The sequence below is a fragment of the Nerophis lumbriciformis genome, linkage group LG03, assembly GCF_033978685.3.
Source record: "Nerophis lumbriciformis linkage group LG03, RoL_Nlum_v2.1, whole genome shotgun sequence".
NCBI classification, from domain to species: domain Eukaryota; kingdom Metazoa; phylum Chordata; class Actinopteri; order Syngnathiformes; family Syngnathidae; genus Nerophis; species Nerophis lumbriciformis.
This window is the reverse complement of record NC_084550.2, coordinates 71,980,327-72,004,751: the sequence shown is the minus strand read 5'-3', so window position 1 is coordinate 72,004,751 and position 24,425 is coordinate 71,980,327. Positions and strand designations below refer to the sequence as shown.

General features: G+C 41.5%; 1 protein-coding gene across 14 annotated transcripts in view; it reads right to left on the bottom strand.

Moving 5' to 3' along the window:
* Nucleotides 1-24,425, bottom strand: part of LOC133590304 (liprin-beta-2-like) — a 103,982-nt gene that overhangs the window by 28,222 nt on the left and 51,335 nt on the right. For 7 of the 14 annotated variants that reach the window (XM_061942915.2, XM_061942930.2, XM_061942945.2 and 4 more), the window contains 6 exons: nucleotides 23,065-23,178; nucleotides 20,212-20,358; nucleotides 10,689-10,907; nucleotides 5,657-5,749; nucleotides 1,304-1,409; nucleotides 1,113-1,142 (listed from right to left, as the gene is read on the bottom strand). In XM_061942915.2, the coding sequence (XP_061798899.1) occupies nucleotides 1,113-1,142; nucleotides 1,304-1,409; nucleotides 5,657-5,749; nucleotides 10,689-10,907; nucleotides 20,212-20,358; nucleotides 23,065-23,178 (709 nt within the window). Of the gene's footprint in view, nucleotides 1-1,112; nucleotides 1,143-1,303; nucleotides 1,410-5,656; nucleotides 5,750-10,688; nucleotides 10,908-20,211; nucleotides 20,359-20,421; nucleotides 20,549-23,064; nucleotides 23,179-24,425 lie in introns of those variants that run through there. The other 7 variants (XM_072912896.1, XM_072912898.1, XM_072912894.1 and 4 more) reach the window with 6 other exon arrangements.

Genomic DNA, 24,425 nt, shown 5'->3' with positions numbered 1-24,425 from the left:
TCTCTAAAATTGTATTTCTAAAAGTAATAAGAAGCAAAGTCAAAAATAAATGAATTTATTTAAACAAGTGAAGACCCATCCATCCATCCATTTTCTACCGCTTATTCCAAGTGAAGACCAAGTCTTTAAAATATTTTCTTGGATTTTCAAATTCTATTTGAGTTTTGTCTCTTTTAGAATTAAAAATGTCGAGCAAAGCGAGACCAGCTTGCTAGTAAATAAATAACATTTAAAAAATAGAGGCAGCTCACTGGTAAGTGCTGCTCTTTGAGCTATTTTTAGAACAGGCCAGCGGGCGACTGATCTGGTCCTTACGGGCTACCTGGTGACCGCGGGCACCGCGTTGGTGACCCCTGCCCTAGTATATACAATAATATAAACCAAGTCATTGTATTTCATTTAGGATTATTTCATATCTTCATTTAAATATATTTGTATCTTTTTTAGATACAGTCAATAAATAATGTGAACATGTATCATAACATGGAAATCTAAGAGAACGTGTTGTGGATGATTGTGGACTGGGAATTTTTTTAATTTAATTTTTTTACACATTTTTATTAAAAAAAAAAAAAAAAAAAAAAGTTTTTCCGACGTATTACATTTTAGACGATTTCTCTTAGTTATTATTTCTCGGGCTGTAGAAAAGAGCCGCTCACAGGGCACAGAGGAGGCGACACAGTTGGCGTATCGGTCACGTGACCAAAACAGCTCATGATCGGTCACGTGACTTTCTAAAAGCGGTACGCGCACCGACACAGGGTTTTGCTCTGTGAGCTCGACGCATGCGCCGATGCATCGGTGTTGTCGGACCCATCACTAACATTTACTATCCAATCATGTGACTGCTGAGTGTAACAGGTAACAGGTGTGAATGGGAAGCAGGTGCCTCGTACATGGCAAGATGAACACTGACTACTCTACATTGTACCATGACAACACATCATCAAATATGAGGGGTGTACTAACTTTTGTGAGGTACAATGCATGAATAAATATATGTTTCTTTATGTTTTGTATACACTAGAATGTTAGAAAAGAAATGTGGATGAATGCTCACATCATAAAGACACAAAAAGGATGAATGAAATGTGAACAGAAAACGGTCTTACATTTGTTAAGCAGCTGTTTGACGTACACTTCTTATACAGCAGGGGGCAGCAAAGAGTCAAGAACAACAAGTCAAAGGAGTGAATATGTGCACCACACACACACACACACACACACACACACACACACACACACACACACACACACACACACACACACACACACACACACACACACACAGTGTCAGCAGTACCTCTGTGTGTGTTGTCATTGGTGGAGTTTGACAGGCGTTGAGTGTGCAGGCGCTGGATCTCAGCATCCTTGCAGAGCAGCATGTGTTGCATTTCTGACATCTCGGCCTGCAGAAGCGGAACATGATGTGATGATTGCATGATGAGCAAGTATTATTGTCCTCTGCTGCAACACTGTGAGGGTGTGCACACTCACACTCACACTCACACTCTCATGGCAGTCATGTGCTAACTAATGTTGCCATGTCCACTTCTGCATTGCACTTCATTCACATACCTGCCAACTTTTGAAATCAGAAAAACCTAGTAGCCAGGGTCCAGGGGCCGCAGGCCCCGGTAGGTCCAGGACAAAGTCCTGGTGGGGGGTTCAGGCTTCGCCCCCCGACGCAAAATGATTATTAGCATTCAGACAGGTTAAAATGTTGCTAAAACCATCACTTTTCTATCAGTCACAGTGACTTTTCAAAACAAAAATATTACAGCAAAAATCATATGGGTTGATTGACATGTTTATTCTGTAAGCTAACTTCAATACTTGAAATTATTTTGACAGTTAATGCCAGTTATCCTGTCAACCTTTCACAAGACTTCAATTTGTTCATTGAAAGTATAAACACTTTTTACAGTAAACAAATGGTAAAACAGTACTAAACAATTCCATTAAAAAAAAAATTGGTGTCATTATTAACTTTCTGTCCAAGCTTGTATAATCTACTGCCTTGTTCAATTGTAAAAAATATTCTGTGCCTAAAATTCACATTTCTATCACAATGATCATACTGTAAACATGGTAAGCTAACTTCATTAAAATTAATAGTCCTGTCAATAGCATGGAATTACAATTCAAATGTAGTTTTTTTGTAAGCCTTTCAAAAGAATTCAAAATATGAAAAATTAATGAAAATTAATTGAAGCCATCAGACACTTGAAAAGTGGCACATCACATCTCTAATGTAATCATTTGAACTTTTCAACAGAAATAGCACTGCAAAAATATTAAGGACATACTTCTGTATTTTGGTAGATATGCTGTCAACATTTAACAAGATTTCTTCAACTTGGACTTGAAAGCATAAATAGTATAAACACTTTTAACAGTATGTCGTGCTGTGAAATACAGCCGACAGGATTGCGCACCAAACACGAAGCAAGGCCAAAGCGCATGCATGGTGCAGGAGAACAAAGGACTTCTTTCATTTAAGGTTTGTGATAAACCATCAAACTCATTCGTTAAAAGGACTCTATAGTAATATAAAGCGAATTTTTCTGGACATTATCATGCAAGAAAAGTTTATTTTTTGGACCGCGATCACCGCGTAATGATTTTTAAAGGTTGCATTACAAACATTTAACTGTCCCATGTGATCAGCCAGTGCGATTGGAAGTCCATGCTCAATTATTGCCTCCGTAAATAAAACTTCGGCATTTATCACATCCAAAGAATCTGTTTGGGCGACGAAAAACGTTGAAAGTTTTCCACTTGTATCGCTAGCAACGGCATTAGACTTGTGTTTTTTTGTCCCAACGTGGTCTTTTACATCGCTAATTCCTCCGTGTCCGATCGAAAAATCTTGTCTGCACAAGGTGCAATTCGCGTAGTTTTCACCCTTTTTTTTTTTTTAATTAATGAAAAACCGTATTTTTTATCACTGCAACCGTAACCCGGAATAGGTTGATGAAAACCGTACGAATTACGGGAAAACCGGAGTAGTTGGCAGGTATGCATTCAACATGGCAATACTTTCTGTATTGTATTGTTCTTACTGAGGAAGTAACATAAAGTTGGAATTATTCATTAGAAATGGGATTTTTTCATAGCTATAGCAAAAAAATAAAACAACCTTTTAAATGTTTTAACATTATCAGAGCCCTGTAAACATGAAATAACACTTCTCACACTATTACGCTCCTTTAATCCAATATCGTCATCTACAAAGTAGAAAAGCAGTGAAGTTGTCAGGTTGTGTAAATGGTCAATAAAAAGAGAATACAACAAATCCTTTTCAACTTATATTCAATTGAATAGACTGCAAAGACAAGATATTTCATGTTCACACTGACAAACTTTGTTAGTTTTTGCAAATATTAGCTCATTTGGAATTTGATGCCTGCAACATGTTTCAAAAAAGCTGGCACAAGTGGCAAAAAAGACTGAGAAAGTTGAGAAATGCTCTTATTTGGAACATCACACAGGCTAATTGGGAACAGGTGGGTGCCATGATTGGGTATAAAAGCAGCTTCCATGAAATGCTCACAAATTCACAAACAAGGACGGGGCGAGGGTCAACACTTTGTCAACAAATGCCTGAGCAAATTGTTTAAGAACAACATTTCTCAAGCAGGAATTTAGGGATTTGACAAAAGTAACACTGATTAGTGCCCAAGGCATGGGTAACTTACACATCTGTGAAGGTGTAATAGTGTGATGCTGTTGCGCTATACTATGAACTAGACAGGGTGTTATATTTTATTTTGAAGTATCGCTTTTATTTTATGAAGAACCGGATGTCCGGTGCAGGAAGTGTCTTTGCTGTTTTTTCGGTTCTTTACTTCCTCTTGCTTAGGACTTTTGAGTTGGAAGGTAATAGTTCTTCACTGCTCCGTGTTTCTTCATATTGTAAATATTAGGGATGTCCGATATTGTCCAACTCTTAATTACTGATACCGATATATACAGTGGTGGAATTAACACATTATTATGCCTAATTTGGACAACCAGGTATGGTGAAGATAAGGTCCTTTTTTTGAAATATTAATAAAATAAAATAAGATAAATAAATTAAAAACATTTTCTTGGATAAAAAAGGAAGTACAACAATATAAAAACAGTTAGATATAAACTAGTAATGAATGAAAATGAGTTAAATTAAGTGTTAAAGGTTAGTACTATTAGTGGACCACACAATCATGTGTGCTTACGGACTGTATCCTTGCAGACTGTATTGATATATATTGATATATAATGTAGGAACCTACCACAATATTAATAACAGAAAGAAACAACTCTTTTGTGTGAATGAGTGTGAATGGGGGAGGGAGGTTTTTTGGGTTGGTGCACTAATTGTAAGTGTATCTTGGGTTTTTTATGTTGATTTAATAAAAAAAAACAAAAAAAAAACGATACAGATAATACAAAAAAAACGATACCGATAATTTCCGATATTACATTTTAAAGCATTTATCGACCGATAATATCGGCAGGCAGACATCTCTAGTAAAAATTCTTCCTAAACGTTCTTAAATACTTGAAAAGTTAACCCAATAATGTTGTGGGTACAATTGATGTGTTGTTGTAAGTCATTTTTATGCACAATTTCGTTTATTAAGGAGTAGAGCGTCGACTGTGTGAATTGTTTGGTCGCATTTACGCTTGCTATTTACACCACACAGGAGCAGATATCAGCTGGGACCTGTGTGTGTGTGTGTGTGTGTGTGTGTGTGTGTGTGTGTGTGTGTGTGTGTGTGTGTGTGTGTGTGTGTGTGTGTGTGTGTGTGTTTCGTGTTTCCAACACAGGTATGTGGATTTGTACATTATTATTTTTTTCTGATAAAACGTTTTTGTTAATGTAATTTAATTTATTATTATTTTTATGTGAATGAATGTTCGTTACTTCTTCTTGCTTCGGACTTTTGAGTGGAAGGAGCAGATATCAGTCCGCCAGAAAGTTGGGACCTGTGTGTGTGTGTGTGTTTGTGTGTGTGTGTGTGTGTTTCGTGTTTCCAACACAGGTTACCAATAAATAATGAAATGATGGCATAGTGAAGTGTCTTTTTTTTTTTTTTTTAAACTACACAACACAGAATAAGACCCACTACAAAGGCACCATTAATGTTGAAAGGTACATACAGCTTTTGGAGCAACATATGTTGCCATCCAAGCAACGTTACCATGGACGCCCCTGCTTATTTCAGCAAGACAATGCCAAGCCAAGTGTTACAACAGCGTGGCTTGATAGTAAAAGAGTGTGGGTACTAGACTGGCCTGCCTGTAGTCCAGACATTGAAAATATGAAGGCTAAAATATGAGAAGGGAGACTGTTGAACAACTTAAGCTGTACATCAAGCAAGAATGGGAAAGAATTCCACTTCAAAAATGTGTCTCCTCAGTTCCCAAACCTTTACTGAGTGTTGTTCAAAGGAAAGGCCATGTAACACACTGGTAAAAATGCCTTTTTTGCAAAGTGTTGCTGCCATTACATTCTAAGTTCATGATTATTAGCAGAAAAAAAAAAATGAACATGAAATATCTTGTCTTTGCAGTCTATTCAATTGAATATAAGTTGAAAAGGATTTGTTGTATTCTCTTTTTAACTTCACTGCTTTTGTCCAAGTATAATGTGAGCGTTACAACTTACCTTGGTGGCTCCAAGCTGCCTCTCATATTGTCCTTTCTGCCACTGCAGCTCCCCCACTTTCTTCCTAAGCTGCTCAATTTCCTCTAAGCAGTCCTGCAGCACAAACGCAAAGCAAATCTTTCAGTTGGACAAAAAAGAAGAAGAAGATTTTCACCTGGAAGGGAAAAAGTGTAAGAAGTTGAAGGCTAATTGTGTTAGCATTGGTGCCATGAATCCAAACATCACATACAGTCTCTCTGGGAAACAACGCAGCGTGCGCTTAAGAACAATCAAAGGACAGATGGAACAATCAAAGGACAGATGGAACCCATCACACAAATGCATACATCCTAAAGTCTGGAGAAAGTTTCATCCACTGTGACACCTTTATCACCACAACATCAGACTGCACCCATTCCCCTTGTTAGCAGGAAGAAAAGTACAACAGTGGAACAAGTTTATGTCGACAATGAAGTTTTCATGCATGCACACATGTTTCACATCACAACACACAAATACAAACAAGTGTGTTTATTGACAGAATCCAGGTTGAAACTGTCATGCTTTTATTTTGACACTGAACAATGACGTCAGTGTGCATGTTGTCATTTGTTTTGCAATCAGACAGCAGTTCTGTTGCTGGTGAAGTTAACACAACTACAACACACGTCAACATAAACGGCCCATTTGTCATAGAAATGACCACAGCTTCTCTACACTCAACATCCACTTAAGTGGGCATTTTTTTAAAAGGGGTGTCCTGATCCAATATTGATATTGGTCTGATATCAGCATTAGAAAAACAAATATGGAATTAGAAGATGGATGGATGGATGGATGGATGGGATTATATTAGCTGACATGTAAAAATATCTGATCAAATGTCATCTCCAAGCAGTCCTGCAGCGGGTTGACGTGTGCAAAGCTGGACAGTAAATCCAGCTCAGTGGTCTAGTGGTTAGAGTGTCCGCCCTGAGATGGGTAGGTTGTGAGTTCAAACCCCGGCCGAGTCATACCAAAGACTATAAGAATGGGAGCCATTACCTCCCTGCTTGGCACTCAGCATCAAGGCTTGGAATTGGGGGTTAAATCACCAAAAATGATTACCGAGCGTGGCCCACGCTGCTGCTCACTGCTCCCCTCACCTCCCAGGGGGTGAACATGGAGATGGGTCATATGCAGAGAATAATTTCACCACACCTAGTGTGTGTGTGTGACAATCATTGCTTCTTTAACTTGAACTTAAATAGCCTGCAATGTGTTTGTACTGGGGATGGTGCTCTGCTGACCTCGACTGCGGATATTGTGGATCGGTGGAGGGAATACTTCGAAGACCTCCTCAATCCTACCAGCACGTCTTCCTATGAGGAAGCAGGGCCTGGGGAATCTGTGGTGGGCTCTCCTATTTCTGGGGCTGAGGTTGCCGAGGTAGTTAAAAAGCTCCTCGGTGGCAAGGCCCCGGGGGTGGATGAGATCCGCCCGGAGTTCCTTAAGGCTCTGGATGTTGTGGGGCTGTCTTGGTTGACAAGACTCTGCAACATCGCGTGGACATCGGGGGCGGTACCTCTGGATTGGCAGACCGGGGTGGTGGTTCCTCTCTTTAAGAAGGGGAACCGGAGGGTGTGTTCCAACTATCGTGGGATCACACTCCTCAGCCTTCCCGGTAAGGTCTATTCAGGTGTACTGGAGAGGAGGCTACGCCGGATAGTCGAACCTCGGATTCAGGAGGAACAGTGTGGTTTTCGTCCTGGTCGTGGAACTGTGGACCAGCTCTATACTCTCGGCAGGGTCCTTGAGGGTGCATGGGAGTTTGCCCAACCAGTCTACATGTGCTTTGTGGACTTGGAGAAGGCATTCGACCGTGTACCCCAGGAAGTCCTGTGGGGAGTGCTCAGAGAGTATGGGGTAACGGACTGTCTTATTGTGGCAGTTCGCTCCCTGTATGATCAGTGTCAGAGCTTGGTCCGCATTGCCGGCAGTAAGTCGGACACATTTCCAGTGAGGGTTGGACTCCGCCAAGGCTGCCCTTTGTCACCCATTCTGTTCATAACTTTTATGGACAGAATTTCTAGGCGCAGTCAGGGCGTTGAGGGGATCTGGTTTGGTGGCTGCAGGATTAGGTCACTGCTATTTGCAGATGATGTGGTCCTGATGGCTTCCTCCGGCCAAGATCTTCAGCTCTCACTGGATCGGTTCGCAGCCGAGTGTGAAGCGACTGGGATGGGAATCAGCACCTCCAAGTCCGAGTCCATGGTTCTCTCCCGGAAAAGGGTGGAGTGCCATCTCCGGGTTGGGGAGGAGATCTTGCCCCAAGTGGAGGAGTTCAAGTACCTCGGAGTCTTGTTCACGAGTGGGGGAAGAGTGGATCGTGAGATCGACAGGCGGATCGGTGCGGCGTCTTCAGTAATGCGGACGCTGTATCGATCCGTTGTGGTGAAGAAGGAGCTGAGCCGGAAGGCAAAGCTCTCGATTTACCGGTCGATCTACGTTCCCATCCTCACCTATGGTCATGAGCTTTGGGTCATGACCGAAAGGACAAGATCACGGGTACAAGCGGCCCAAATGAGTTTCCTCCGCCGGGTGGCGGGGCTCTCCCTTAGAGATAGGGTGAGAAGCTCTGCCATCCGGGGGGAGCTCAAAGTAAAGGCGCTGCTCCTCCACATCGAGAGGAGCCAGATGAGGTGGTTCGGGCATCTGGTCAGGATGCCACCCGAACGCCTCCCTAGGAAGGTGTTTCGGGCACGTCCAACCGGTAGGAGGCCACGGGGAAGACCCAGGACACGCTGGGAAGACTATGTCTCCCGGCTGGCCTGGGAACGCCTCGGGATCCCCCGGGAGGAGCTGGACCAAGTGGCTGGGGAGAGGGAAGTCTGGGCTTCCCTGCTTAAGCTGCTGCCCCCGCGACCCGACCTCGGATAAGCGGAAGAAGATGGATGGATGGATGGATGGTGTTTGTACTGCTATTTCTTTTCAACATTGTTTGTCTTGTATGGTAAGTGCACCTCACACCTGTAATGATGTCATGCTCTCAAGCATTATATTCTATTCAAAGCACACATGGTTGGTCTTTTCTTGTATTTTAGTCAGGTTATGTACAAAGGGTAAAAACATGGTAGGCTACTCGGAGCTAGCAGATACACAACAGCTAAACGCACAACAGCTAGACAAACTTCATAGAAGTCCTTCATTGAACAATATTGACTAAAACAGCACATTTGTCAATACAATCAAGTATCTATCAATTACAGATGCATATTACTTACGTGTACAGCTCTGGTAATGCGTACATTCGCACCCACCTGCACTAACGTACTTCAAAATGTAACAATCACAATAAATATGACTTTTTTTTGTTTACTAGGGCATGCATATATAATATGCATTAGTTTGACCATTTAAAATCAACGATAATAAAAAGGAGATGCTTGGAAATAGCATAAAAATGCCCCAAAAACTTGGAAAAATGCGATTCATAGCGTTACTTTTTGGTGTAACCATCATGAGCGTTCTGTTCAGGTATAATTATTTTATATTTTGATACATCATCATAAATAGGTATTGATCAATCTTTAAGACGTGTGTGTTTGATTTCAGTTTGCTTTTGACATCTTATTTAGAATTGTAGTTGAAACTTTGACAACCTTGTGTTGCGCTCATGATGGCGGAACCAAACTAGATTATTTTGAATATTTATTCCCTTTTTTACATTTGCTATATTTAAATATTCATTTATAAACCTTGAATACATTTCAAATATCAATAAAATGCAATTGCCTTCATCTTATAGGGTAATGTTTAGTTACACCAAGTCATGAGCGTAACACCAAGCTTCATCACTTTGACTTGTAATATCTCGAATTCTGCTGCTGTTTTATGCTTTTTTTTCTTTTTGGAACATGTACTATACATATAATACAATAAAGTCCCATATAAAATGATCTTTCTAGCAATACTTGAATTTTGCCTTTGAAAGTAACACTCCAATGTCCATGAGTGGAGCTGTACACTGTCGGAGGCAGAGTTTTACATATATCCGAATTTAAGTTGTACTTCTTTCATTTCTTAGTCATATTTGAAAACAGCTCGTGTTTTCCATTTCTTCTCTTGATGCTCTGTCAGCAAGTATACTGTGTGTGTTAACCTTGAGTTCTTTGGAATGTGTTTTGACTAGCATTTGTTTTGTCTACAGAGATGGGACGAGAGAGAGGGTGGTGGGATCGGGAAGACAGACCATTTTGGGAGGCGCAATAGAATGTTCTAGGGTTAGACTGGTCTAAATCAATGTATATTGGCAAAGCTTTGAGAATATACAACAAAATACCTATTCTGTCTCTGGTGGTTTTTCAACTCAGCTTTAAGTGTCGGAAAGAACTTGGGAGCGAATTGTGACTTGAATTCCCTGGGAGGAACAACTGGTCCAAAACGCAACAACACACACACACACACACACACACACACACACACACACAGACACACACACACAAAGTCATCATTCAACGTAGTGTATCACAAGCTTCATGAATGATTGTGGCCAAAAACAAATCACACCATTTCAACGTAAAGACAGCATAAGTTCATTCCAGACGGTTAATAATAAATAGGTTAGTGGTTTCATACCTACCATTGTTCTCTGTTTGACTAATTTCACTTGATCAAGCCTTTTCTAGCATTCCACACTACTAATAATAGAAGTCTGTATGATTCCTGCTAATCTTATCGCATCATTATCGCTATTGGCCAAAAGTCAAGGCTCCGATGAAGGTATCGGAAGTGATCACGCCCAACTTTTGAGTCCTAACCACACAGTTGGTCCACAGACTGTATAAGTATAAACACAGTCAATGTAAACAAGTTCCACTGTACGTGAAATAGTCATGAGAAGTTCATCTCCTAAATACTCAAAGCCAAGAGAGGTGAAGGAAATACTGCAATATTGTAGATTTGGGAAAGGTTGCAGAGGGAAAGAAAGCAATAGAAGGATGAAAGTTGTTAGAGCGAGTGTAAAAGTTTCAATAGCAGGTGAAAAGTGCGCTCATCTGCCAAGTCTTCCTACATTTGCACTCAGCCCTCCATCAGAGTCACACGGGCTCAGCTGACTTCTTACTAAGTCCACCTGAGAGCTGTGCTCCTGGACCTGGACCTGGATGGATGGGGGCTCTTCCTGCTGGTTCTCGCCTTCTCCCAGCGTTCGCTTCTCTTTAATGCGAGTGCTGATCTCCTCCTGGAAGCGGCACATCTGCTCCTGGAGCTCACTAATGAGGTTTACCACACACTGCCATCGAGAAGAGAGAAGCCAGAAGACATTGAGGGAAAAGAGCAATGAAGCAATGGGAGAAACAACATGTATCAATAATCATTATAGTCAATAATCATTATTCAAAGTTCAACTGGAGGGATTACCAATATTCAATTGGCAGATGAGATGAGGTTGGAACCACTTTTATACAAAGTAAACAAACATTATAATTACATCAAAAATAAAAAATCACTCCAAACAGAATAAAAAAACAAAACATGACAGTCTTTGCCATACGTTCCTTTATTTGTGCTGGTTTGCCACATGGAAGTTTTGCAAAATAGTTGGTGTTAAAGGAAGGTAAGACTTCACATAACACCGACTATTTGCTGCAGAATGAGAGTTGGAGGTTTGAGCAACAGACGTCCAGAGTTATTTGTCAGCAAAGTTGCCATTGGTATTTGTTTCCACCAAGTTGGATGAATATATGTCTGGACCTAAAAATGCATTTGTTGTTTTTAGGGTCGCCAAAGAAAATAATGTTCTTTTAACATCGTCCCGACTCCGTTTTTTTTACCCTTGGTATGTCGTGGCGTTTAGTTACTGTTGAGCAGAGGTGGGTAGAGTAGCCAGAAATTGTACTCAAGTAAGAGTACTGTTACTTTAGAGATTTATTACTCAAGTAAAAGTAAGGAGTAGTCACCCAAATATTTACTTGAGTAAAAGTAAAAAGTATGTTGTGAAAAAACTACTCAAGTACTGAGTAACTGATGAGTAACATACACACTCATATCATATATATATATATATATATATATATATATATATATATATATATATATATATATATATATATATATATATATATATATATATACATACATTGATATATACAGTATATAAGTATATATATATATATATGTATTTATTTTGCTGTTTTTGTTTACATGTTAAAGATGTTTTAATGAATATACATGCATGTTTAACATATAGATTCCTTTCTTTCATGAAGACTAGAATATAAGTTGGTGTATTACCTGATTCTGATGACTTGCGTTGATTGTAATCAGACAGTAGTGATGGTAACGTTCACGTTTTCAAATGGAGGAGAAGAAAAGTTCCTCCTTTCTGTCTAATACCACATGAAAGTGGTTGGTTTTTGGCATCTTATTTGTACAGCTTCAATATTCGTTTTTATACACTTTACAAGAAATACATTGGCGTCAAACTCCTTAGCTTGCTAGCTTGTTTGCGCTGGCTTTCGGAGACTCTTGTTTTGAAAGCGCAGGCGCGATGGAGCGGCACTTTTATTGTGAAGACAGGAACTGTGCAGTCAGTCTTTAGGCTTTTGACGGGATGTACGGTTGAAATAAAAACGTATCTTTTTTCCTTCACACTTTTGATTGATTGATTGGAACTTTTATTAGTAGATTGCACAGTACAGTACATATTCCGTACAATTGACCACTAAATGGTAACACCCCAATAAGTTTTTCCACTTGTTTAAGTCAGGTCATGTGACCCCTGGCTCTGTTTGATTGGTCCAACGTCACCAGTGACTGCATCTGATTGGTGGAACGAAATGAAACGTCACCAGTAAGGCAGGCACTTTGAAGGTCTGTCTGACAGACCAAAACAAACAAAGCGTGCATTAACAGATCGATAAAAATGAGTAGCGAGTAGCGAGCTGAATGTAGATAAAAGTAGCGGAGTAAAAGTAGCGTTCCTTCTCTATAAATATACTTAAGTAAAAGTAAAAGTATGTTGCATTAAAACTACTCTTAGAAGTACAATTTATCCCAAAAGTTACTCAAGTAGATGTAACGGAGTAAATGTAGCGCGTTACTACCCACCTCTGCTGTTGAGCCACAAGCTCAAAAATAGTGAGCAGAAATGTAGAAAGAAAAGGATACATTATGGAAATCCCATGTCTAAAGCCATGGCAAGTGGTTCATCCGACAAGACAAGACCATTTTATCTTCCGTGAGCCGACATCACATTCTACACATTCTTTTTTCACCAGTGCCATCAAACAAATGACTACTGCCTTTGAAAAATGCAGATATTTTTTCATCCACAGATGCTGCCGTGCAGCGGTGAGTGACATTGCCAAGCCGAGGCCAATGAGTGTTGAGAAACAGAGTTGAGAGGAAGAAGGGCAAAAAATATGAGGGGCCGTTAGGGACATTATTCAGAATTACCTCTTACATACATTACTGAAATCTTTGCACACATACTACTGAAATTGTTGTCTCTCACACGCACGTGTAAAAAGCACACACACACACAGGTGAAATCCGTTTATACATACTAGTGAAAAATAATTCCAGGTGTGTGTGTGTGTGTGTGCGTGCGTGAGAGAAAACATTTCAGTAGTGTTTATGAGAGCGTTTCAGTAGGGTGTGTGAGAGAAAAACATTTTAGTTGTTTATGTGAGAGCATTTCAGTAGTGCATGTAAGAGTGTTTCAGTAGTGTTTATAAGAGTGTTTCAGTAGTGTTATAAGAGTGTTTCAGTAGTGTATGTAAGAGTGTTTCAGTAGTGTATGTAAGAGTGTTTCAGTAGTGTTTATAAGAGTGTTTCAGTAGTGTATGTAAGAGTGTTTCAGTAGTGTTTATAAGAGTGGTTCAGTAGTGTATGTAAGAGTGTTTCAGTAGTGTTTATAAGAGTGTTTCAGTAGTGTATGTAAGAGCATTTCAGTAACGTTTATAAGAGTGTTTCAGTAGTGTGTATAAGAGTGTTTTAGTAGTGTTTATAAGAGTGTTTCAGTAGTGTATGTAAGAGCATTTCAGTAGCGTTTATAAGAGTGTTTCAGTAGTGTATAAGAGTGTTTTAGTAGTGTTTAGTAGTGTTTATAAGAGTGTTTCAGTAGTGTATGTAAGAGCATTTCAGTAGCGTTTATAAGAGTGTTTCAGTAGTGTGTATAAGAGTGTTTTAGTAGTGTTTATAAGAGTGTTTCAGTAGTGTGTATGAGAGTGTTTCAGTAGTGTACATAAGAGCATTTCAGTAGTGTATGAGAGTGTTTCAGTAGGGTGTGTGAGAGAAAAACATTTCAGTTGTTTATGTGAGAGCATTTCAGTAGTGTATTTAAGAGCATTTCAGTAGTGTGTATAAGAGTGTTTCAGTAGGGTGTGTGAGAGAAAAACATTTCAGTTGTTTATGTGAGAGCATTTCAGTAGTGTATTTAAGAGCATATTAGTAGTGTGTATAAGAGTGTTTCAGTTGGGTGTGTGAGAGAAAAACATTTCAGTTGTTTATGTGAGAGCATTTCAGTAGTGTATTTAAGAGCATTTCAGTAGTGTGTATAAGAGTGTTTCAGTAGGGTGTGTGAGAGAAAAACATTTCAGTTGTTTATGTGAGAGCATTTCAGTAGTGTATGTAAGAGGTAATTCTGAATAATGTCCCTAATGGCCCCTCATAAAAAAATGGCAATTCTACTAGTTATTTATGCTTGTTATTAATTATACTGGTTATTAAATTCTACTGGTTATTAACGAGCATGTGCGAAGCTCAATATGGAGGTATTTGGATTTCAAAACTAAAAGTGACGCTTCAAACACAGAAGTGCGGCGCTGCAAGCTGTGCTTTAAAAACTTGCCAAAGGTGGCATTACAGCATGACCACCTTTGCTTCAAACTTAGATAAACATTTCAGCATTCAGACCTGCACACTGACTTTAAAGAGTGACTGGAGATGCACTTAACATCCCCCCTTGTGCACATGTAGATATGTAGATGCAGTTAACATCCCCCTTGTGCACATGTAGATATGTAGATGCAGTTAACATCCCCCTTGTGCACATGTAGATATGTAGATGCAGTTAACATCCCCCTTGTGCACATGTAGATATGTAGATGCAGTTAACATCCCCCTTGTGCACATGTAGATATGTAGATGCAGTTAAAGGGGAACATCATCACCAGACCTATGTAAGCGTCAATATATACCTTGATGTTGCAGAAAAAAGACCATATATTTTTTTAACCGATTTCCGAACTCTAAATGGGTGAATTTTGGCGAATTAAACGCCTTTCTAATATTCGCTCTCGGAGCGATGACGTCACAACGTGGCGTCACATCGGGAAGCAATCCGCCATTTTCTCAAACACCGAGTCAAATCAGCTCTGTTATTTTCCGTTTTTTTCGACTGTTTTCCGTACCTTGGAGACATCATGCCTCGTCGGTGTGTTGTCGGAGGGTGTAACAACACCAACAGGGACGGATTCAAGTTGCACCAGTGGCCCAAAGATGCCAAAGTGGCAAGAAATTGGACGTTTGTTCCGCACACTTTACCCACGAAAGCTATGCTACGACAGAGATGGCAAGAATGTGTGGATATCCTGCGACACTCAAAGCAGATGCATTTACAACCATAAAGTCAAAGAAATCTGCCGCCAGACCCCCATTGAATCTGCCGGAGTGTGTGAGCAATTCAGGGACAAAGGACCTCGGTAGCACGGCAAGCAATGGCGGCAGTTTGTTCCCGCAGACGAGCGAGCTAAACCCCCTGGATGTCTTGGCTCACACCGTCCCTTATGCCACCCAAGATGATCAAGAGAAGAATATCGACCCTAGCTTCCCTGGCCTGCTGACATGAGGGTATGTCTACAGAATATATTAATTGATGAAAATTGGGCTGTCTGCACTCTCAAAGTGCATGTTGTTGCCAAATGTATTTCATATGCTGTAAACCTAGTTCATAGTTGTTAGTTTCCTTTAATGCCAAACAAACACATACCAATCGTTGGTTAGAAGGCGATCGCCCAATTCGTCCTCGCTTTCTCCCGTGTCGCTGGCTGTCGTGTCGGTTTCGTGGGTTTGGCTTGCATACGGTTCAAACCGATATGGCTCAATAGCTTCAGTTTCTTCTTCAATTTGGTTTTCGCTACCTGCCTCCACACTACAACCATCCGTTTCAATACATGCGTAATCTGTTGAATCGCTTAAGCCGCTGAAATCCGAGTCTGAATCCGAGCTAATGTCGCTATAGCTTGCTGTTCTTTCCGCCATGTTTGTTTGTGTTGGCTTCACTATGTGACGTCACAGGAAAATGGACGGGTGGTTAAAATCAGGCACTTCGAAGCTTTTTTTAGGGATATTGCATGATGGGTAAAATTTTTAAAAAAACTTCGAAAAATATAATAAGCCACTGGGAACTGATTTTTAATGGTTTTAACCATTCTGAAATTGTGATAATGTTCCCCTTTAACATCTCCCCTTGTGCACATGTAGATATGTAGATGCAGTTAACATCTCTTCTTGTGCACATGTAGATATGTAGATGCAGTTAACATCTCTTCTTGTGAACATGTAGATATGTAGATGCGCACACAGCTGGTTGGCTTGTTGACAATTATTAGCACAGTCAAAAGCAGTCCACATAGCGTAAACTAATGCAAGTGAATTGACCGAATTTTGTAACAAATTCCCCCTATTGAATTTCTTTAACAATGTACGTTTTACCTGCTACATGTCTAATCTGTGTACTTTTAGCCATAGTATTGTTTCCAGTATTTGTATGTCCTATCACGCCTCTGAAGCAAATCATATTGTTGCTGTATATTGTATTTACCAATTATTGTATTTGCCTTAACAACATCAATTCAAATTGGCAACCCTAAATCATTAAGCATTTAATACAATGCCAATAAAAGGTTCTATTATATTCTAACCTAATTCTAGATTATGGCAGACTATATGTAATATGTAAAATTGTAAAGTGTTCTTTGATTGCAATAAGAAAAGTGTTTAATGCCTTTTGATTGAATTACAATCTTCTAAAATTGTTGTAATAAGAAACATATGTCTATTCATACATTTTATCATAAGATTGTCTGTTAAAATAAAGCCAATAATGACATTTATGTGGACCCCTTTATTTTGAAAAATATTCAATTGCATTGAAATATATATGGATATACATTTTGGTACCGGTACTGGTACCAAAATATCAGTATCAGGACAACCCTAGTTGGGACGTATGTGCCAACGTAGCTACGTAGTCGCTTACGTGCCAGAACTCAAACTATGCAGTGATGTAGCAAGTGGTGACCCAATTCCTTGGGAAGATTGCAAAGCGTTCCTTCATTTGGAGGATGTGGTGGTAGTGGGTGCAGGCGAGTGGTAGTGAGTGAAGGCTTGTAGTGTTGAGTGAGGGTGAACATCGGGATTGGGCCAAGAAGTCGGTGGCCAAACATTCCACGGCCTTCCAGATGTTGGCAACAGAGAGTGGGTGGGATGAGCATCAACACTCACCTTCAAGATGAGCTGGCACTTTGGATGATCCTTAGAGGAGCTTTTCAGAAAGGTAATTCAACTTGGTTCTGACCAAATTTAACTTGGCCATAGCCTATCTTCTTGGATTACTTTAGAGAAAACCTGATACTCTTTCTGGACTTCCTTCAGCCTGGGTCGAGATCATCCTTCCTCGCTCCCGAGTGGTGAGGACCAGGTGGGGGATGCACTTCAGAATTCCTGTGCAGCGACTGGATGCCCTCCTAGACGGTTGTTTATTGTGCCGCAATTGCGTGCTGATGCCCGGAAAAGGGTGGAGTGCCATCTCCGGGTTGGGGAGGAGATCTTGCCCCAAGTGGAGGAGTTCAAGTACCTCGGAGTCTTGTCCACGAGTGAGGGAAGAGTGGATGGTGAGATCGACAGGCGGATCGGTGCGGCGTCTTCAGTAATGCGGACGCTGTATCTATCCGTTGTGGTGAAGAAGGAGCTGAGCCGGAAGGCAAAGCTCTCGATTTACTGGTCGATCTACATTCCCATCCTCACCTATGGTCATGAGCTTTGGGTCATGACCGAAAGGACAAGATCACGGGTACAAGCGGCTGAAATGAGTTTCCTCCGCCGGGTGGCGGGGCTCTCCCTTAGAGATAGGGTGAGAAGCTCTGTCATCCGGGGGGAGCTCAAAGTAAAGGCGCTGCTCCTCCACATGGAGAGGAGCCAGATGAGGTGGTTCAGGCATCTGGTCAGGATGCCACCCAAACGCCTCCCTCGGGAGGTGTTTAGGGCACGTCCGACCGGTAGGAGGCCACGGGGAAGACCCAGAACACGTTGGGAAGACTATGTCTCCCGGCTGGCCTGGGAACGCCTCGGGATTCCCCGGGAGGAGCTGGACCAAGTGGCTGGGGAGAGGGAAGTCTGGACTTCCCTGCTTAAGCTGCAGCCCCCGCGACCCGACCTCGGATAAGCGGAAGAAGATGGATGGATGGATGGATGTTTGTCATCCGGGAGTACGTGGCAATGTTTCCAGTGGCTTACACGCGCTACAAAGGGCAAGCAGTTCATTTCGGCCTGTCCTGTTTGCTCCTGAAACAAGTCATCCTATTGGGTCTCCTGCGACCCCTCCCCAACTAATCAAGAAAATGCTCCCTTTGTTACGGGTTTACCACCCTCCAACAGTCCACACCATTGTGGATTGTTTTGTTCTAAGATCAGTTGTTATGTTCTTCTCATCCTTGAATACGACAGAGTTGCTGGTCCTCCATGTGGTCTGGTTTCACTTTATCCCCAGTGGATATACCTTTTGTCAGCGGTGTGAAGGGCTTTCTGCAAAGCATCATCGAGTTTATCATCTAGATAACATCCCCAGACCAAGGGCCAGTCAGACTAGACTGGGCTAATCAGGGCATAGAGGCTGATGTGTAGGTCATCATGACCCGACAAATTGGGCAAAGCAACTTCCCTAGATCGAATATGCCCGTAGCACCCTTGTCAACTCGGTCACTGGGTTAGTTTCCTATATGTGTGAATCATGAGTTGCAGCCTCCTACTTTTCCTTCACATCTGCGGTCCCCTCCAAGGTTTCTCATTGTTATCCCATTGGGTTGAGTTTTCTCTTGCCCTGATGTGGGATCTGAGCCCAGGATGTCGTTGTGGCTTGTGCAGCCCTTTGAGACACTTGTGATTTAGGGCTATATAAGTAAACGTTGATTGATGATTGATTGATATTCAAGCTCCCGCCTTTGTTCCAGGTGAAAAGGTTTGACTGTCATCCAAGGACTTACCTCTTGTTGTTTCCTTCCACAGAACCGGCACCTCGTTTTGTTGGTCCTAATGAGGTGCAGCGTATCATCAACTCGAGCATGGTCTTTGTTCAAAAAGCATCTAATGTAGCATGTGTCTGAACTCAAACCTGTGAGTCCTCCAGTCAGGTCTACTCATAGGCTTGTCGACAATCATCCAACTTTTGACGTTAACACAATTTTTGATTCTAGAAGACGTGGCAGAGGTGTTTAGTATTTGCTTGATAGGGTCGGTTCCGGCCCTAGGGATTGTGCTTGAATCACACGTAAGTTTATCTTAGATCCTTCTCTTATAGTAGCATACCAAGTTTGTCTAAAAGCAAAGTGGGTCATTCCTCATTCTCTCATTTGTTTCACCGTTACAAGATCGGGAACGTGCATGTACGTAGCGTGGCCAATTTAGGACAAACAATATCATTTCACGATAATATTTCTATGATGGTGAGAGGTCATAATTGAAATTGAAATCACAATTTGATTAACAGTCCAGCTCTTACGGCAAACACAATGCAACTAAAAGTAACACAACAACCACCTCACCAAACTTAAAGGGGAACTTTTTTGGAACTTTGCCAATTGTTCACAATCATTACGAAAGACATGACGACAAATTGATTTTTTTAGGTGTTTGGATGTTTTTTAAGGGCTCTAGAAGCAGAATTGAACAGCTCCCATAGATTCCAATGTAAGCGTCGTCATGGCTTTCATGATTATTGTGAACGATAAGCAAAATTCCCCCAAAAAGTACACTTCCCCTTTAACAGAGTGCTTGTGTGACAGGTGTATTTTATTCACATTATGATTTGAAATTAGGAGTCATTTCTTAAAGGGATAGTACTTATTTGGACACATAACCACTTTGTGGGGGTCACAATGTTTGCTGTGTTGGGGTTTCAAAAACTAAACTAAACAAAAAAATAATGAATAGCTTCAGTTGAACGTTATTTGTTGACATTCTGTCGCTGTTCCAAAACACTGCCATCAAACAATGTTCTGTTCTTGTCTAATTTAGAAAATGTAAATAGTTCTTTTAGTGGCTGTTAGTCATGAAGGTACTGACCTAGACTGATGTTGAAATGGTATAACAGGCATTGTAAAGATACATCTAGGATACAAGTGAAAGTGAAAGCACTTCAGTGAGTATTCAAGTGAAATCACTTTACAATATAATGCATTTAGAAAATGTCTCTGTCACAAATGAATGTTGATATATTTCTTTTGGACTTAGTGATATGTCCAGTATGTATCAGTAAAATGACTCTTGTTGAATAGGTTCTCATGACACAAACACACAATAACAAGGTTTCTTACCTGGGCTTTATTCTGCTGTGTGTGCGTTGGCTCTTCCGTGTGTGTGTTGTGCGATTCCTCCATGCTAACCAGCTTCAGTTTGAGGTACGAGACCTCATCCATCAGATCCAACTTCTGGGTCTCCAGCGAGGTCTTGCTCACCAGCTCCTGGGAAAAAAACTCATGGATCAGATTCCATGCTGGAATTGTGCAAAGCCAACACTTCTATACCAGACTCTGAGAACACTTTCTGAGTCCAGTGTTCTTCTCGGCCAGGCTGGGAACGCAGACCCCATGAAGCTAAATATAAACACCAGCGCTGGGTCTATTAATACAACTTATGTGGAATGGCAGACAAAAAAGATTAAAAAGAGGACTTGTATTTGTTCGCTGACACAGACAAAGCACACGTTTGCAACGAGCTCTACTTTCACTTCCTCTTCCTAATGACTCAAGTTTTTCTGAAGAAAACTTGAATTCATTTGAAACAGACTTCATACCTCATATAAACTATAACAAACCATTTAAACCATCATCACCATTTACTTCCATCTTCTGGCTGAAGATTAGAGGTCATGATTTGCCCGTCACAGCAGTTTTAAACTGTTACCTGACAGTACTGCTAGCATTTATTCATCCATGTTGACACTTATACGTCTTGGTCTTCCTCTTTTTCTCTTAGAAGTTGACTTTCAAGCACATCATGTCTGATTGTGTGCCCAAAAATGTTTTTCATTTTCATAATGTTGATCAAGAGCATTCTCTAGTGGTTTGCCATTGTTAGAACTGCATTGTTAGTTATTAGCTTGTGCTTTATTGTTAGTTATTTAATAGTACTTTACTGTTAGTCCCTAATTAGTACTTTATTGTTATTAGATAGTGCTTTATTATTTATTAAAACTCGACTATGTGCCTTATAACCCGGTGTGCCTAATGTACGGAATAAGTCTGGTTTTGCTTTTGAAGCTATTTATTTGGTACATGGTGTAATGATAAGTGTGACAAGTAGATGGCTGTCAAACATATGAGCTACGTGTAGACTGCAATGCGATGGCAGTTACACACAACAGAAACGTGTAGAATGCAATATGACTCAAGTAAACAACACCAACATTTTAAATGTTCCATTGAAAATATAGAACATTACACACGGCGCTCAAAAATCTATCAAAATGTTTTAGTAGGACTTTGGTAAGCTATGAAGCCACACCCGCTTGATGGATTGTACTGTGCTTCAACATAGGAGTATTATTATGGTGTGTGTATAAGGTAAAACATATTATCTGCTGTTTTGTTTCGCAATGTTATGCAAAAGCAACTTTTCTTACCTTCTGGTACCTGCTGATCTGTATTTGGGATCTGTATAAGTCCTGAAAATTGCGCGCGTCCGCTTTTGTAATCTGTGATGACTCCGTAGTCGATAATCTTTTTCTTTCTCTCTATCTTCTTGTTATGTGACATTCATCCTCCACTGTTGCCATTTCTAATATAAAGTAGTGTAAAGTTCTTACTTATATCTGTCAGTAAACTCACCATGAAAGCACTAAAACATACCGGTGCAGTAGAGTTTTTTATATTATTCACCCAAGGAACTTTACTTATTAGAGAGTTCCGGTCACGGGACACATTCCGGGTGTTGTTGTTGCACTAGTGAGCCACGGATGAGGAGATGCTGCTCCGTTATTGATTGAAGTAAAGTGTGAATGTCATTAAAACAGTTAGCGCCATCTTTTGACACTTCTTCCACTCCCGTCCTTGCACGCTACACCGCTACAACAAAGATGACGCTGTCCAAGTGGAGGCACGTAGATAAGAGCGCCCACAAAACGGTGCATCCTGAAGAGACTGTCAGAAAGTGAGTTGAAGATGATGTGTAAAACATCATCTATGCAACATTTTGAGCAAAGAAGCAGCATTACATGTTATGTAGACCACAAGAAAAAAAAAAAGACTATAATGCAGTGCTCTGAAAAAAGATTGAACATAGACCACTCATCTGCAGTGCGCCTTATAATCCGGTGCGCCCTATGGTCCGGAAAATACGGCATGTTGCATTGAAGTAAGTAGCTTGTCCCTAAACTTGAATTCAATCATATCCACACACTATTTTGTCACAGACGAATCACAACGCCATACAAACCACATGACCATCAAATGATGTCCAAACTGCAGCCTCAACTAAACCTTCATCACTTATCACCCTGAGGGACACACACGCACACACACACACACACACACACACACACACACACACACACACACACACACACACACACACACACACACACACACACACACACACACGTGGACATAGCATTGGTTTAAGAAGGACAGCTGGCTGTCAAGTTTGCAATGGAACTTGATTGTGGCTTTGAGCAGGATAAGCAGCCATTAAAATGCCATTAACCATGAGTGTGTGGCCACGCCCCCCACAGGTCAGCTGACATTTATTTGCTACCCTAATTAGAACAATCATGCATCAAATTGTTTTCTCACCAGCCTTTATAAAGTTATAAAAAAGGCATTCCATTTGAGTAGGGTTAAAGTTTAGTTTAGTTTTGGACCTAAAAATGATGTCGACAGGTAGTGTTGGACAATTATCCTTTCCATCCTTACCCTTTCCATCCTTTGTAACTGAGCTACTGTGTGGAACAATTTCCCTTGTGGATCAATAAAGTTTGTCTAAGTCTAACATTATTGTCTGCATAAGTTGGAGCACTTCTTCATGATTTCTAAGCCAAAAGCAAACAACTGGAAGCACTTTGCAAAAGTACTTCAATTAAATATGAATGATTGATAAATATGAATGATTGATAAATATGAATGATTGATAAATATGAATGATTGATCAAGCAAAATAATGGAAGAAGTTACCTGTTGAAGCATTTCCTCTGTGGACGCTAGCTTCCGTCTGTGGTCCTCCAAGGAGCTTTCTAGATATCTGATCTTCTCGCCTTGGGCCTGCACTTGATCAGTCAGTGCACTCACCTGATGATGGACACATTCATGACATCACACATCCATCACTTCATGTATTCATGTTCCACTGTTACATCACACATCCATCAGCTTAACTGTTTCTTTGCCCGTTTCGAAACCCCCCAGCGACACTCATCTGCTCCAGCCCTGCCCCCGCCCCCACCGGGCTCCGGCGCCACTCCACTCACTGTACAGGAGCACAGTGTCAGACGAGTGCTCCTGGCTGTGAACCCCAGGAAGGCTACCGGACCAGACGGAGTACCTGGAAAGGTGCTCAGGACGTGCGCCCACCAGCTCGCTCCCCCCCTCACCAGGATCTTCAACCTCTCCCTGGCTCAGGCAGTCATCCCATCCTGCCTGAAGTCATCTACAATAATCCCGGTGCCGAAGAAGTCTCCCATCACCAGCCTGAATGATTACCGACCAGTGGCCCTCACTCCGGTAATCATGAAGTGCTTCGAGCGACTTGTTCTCCAGCACATCAAGGACCATATCCCTCCAGACTTCGACCCCCACCAGTTCGTATACCGGGCGAACAGGTCCACAGAGGACGCCATCGCTGTTGCTCTCCACTCTGCTCTGAACCACCTGGAGCAGCAGCAGAGCTACGTCCGGATGCTCTCTGTGGACTATAGCTCTGCCTTCAATACAATAATCCCGGACAGACTCTGCAATAAACTGGACACTCTTGGCCTCCCCCCTCTCACAAACGCCTGGATAAGGGACTTCCTAACGGACCGACCCCAGAATGTGAGACTTGGCCCGCACCTCTCATCCTCCCGCACGCTGAGCATCGGCTCCCCACAGGGCTGTGTGCTGAGCCCCCTCCTCTACTGCCTCTACACCCATGACTGCAGTCCGGCCCACAGTGACAACCTTACCGTCAAGTTCGCCGACGATACCACAGTGGTCGGGCTCATCTCCAGGGGTGACGAGGCTGCCTACAGAGAGGAGGTCCTGAAGCTGACGGCCTGGTCTTCGGAGAACAACCTCGCTCTCAACACCAGCAAGACCAGAGAGATCATCGTCGACTTCAGGAGGAGCAGCACCGACCCTGCCCCCCTCTACATCAACGGCGAGCGTGTAGAGAGGGTCCACACCTTCAGGTACCTTGGAGTCCACATCTCTAATGACTTCTCCTGGACAGTCAACACCACATCAATCATCAAGAAGGCTCAGCAGCGGCTACACTTCCTTAGAGTCCTCGGGAAGTACAACCTGAAGCCTGACCTGCTGCTGACCTTCTACCGCTCGTC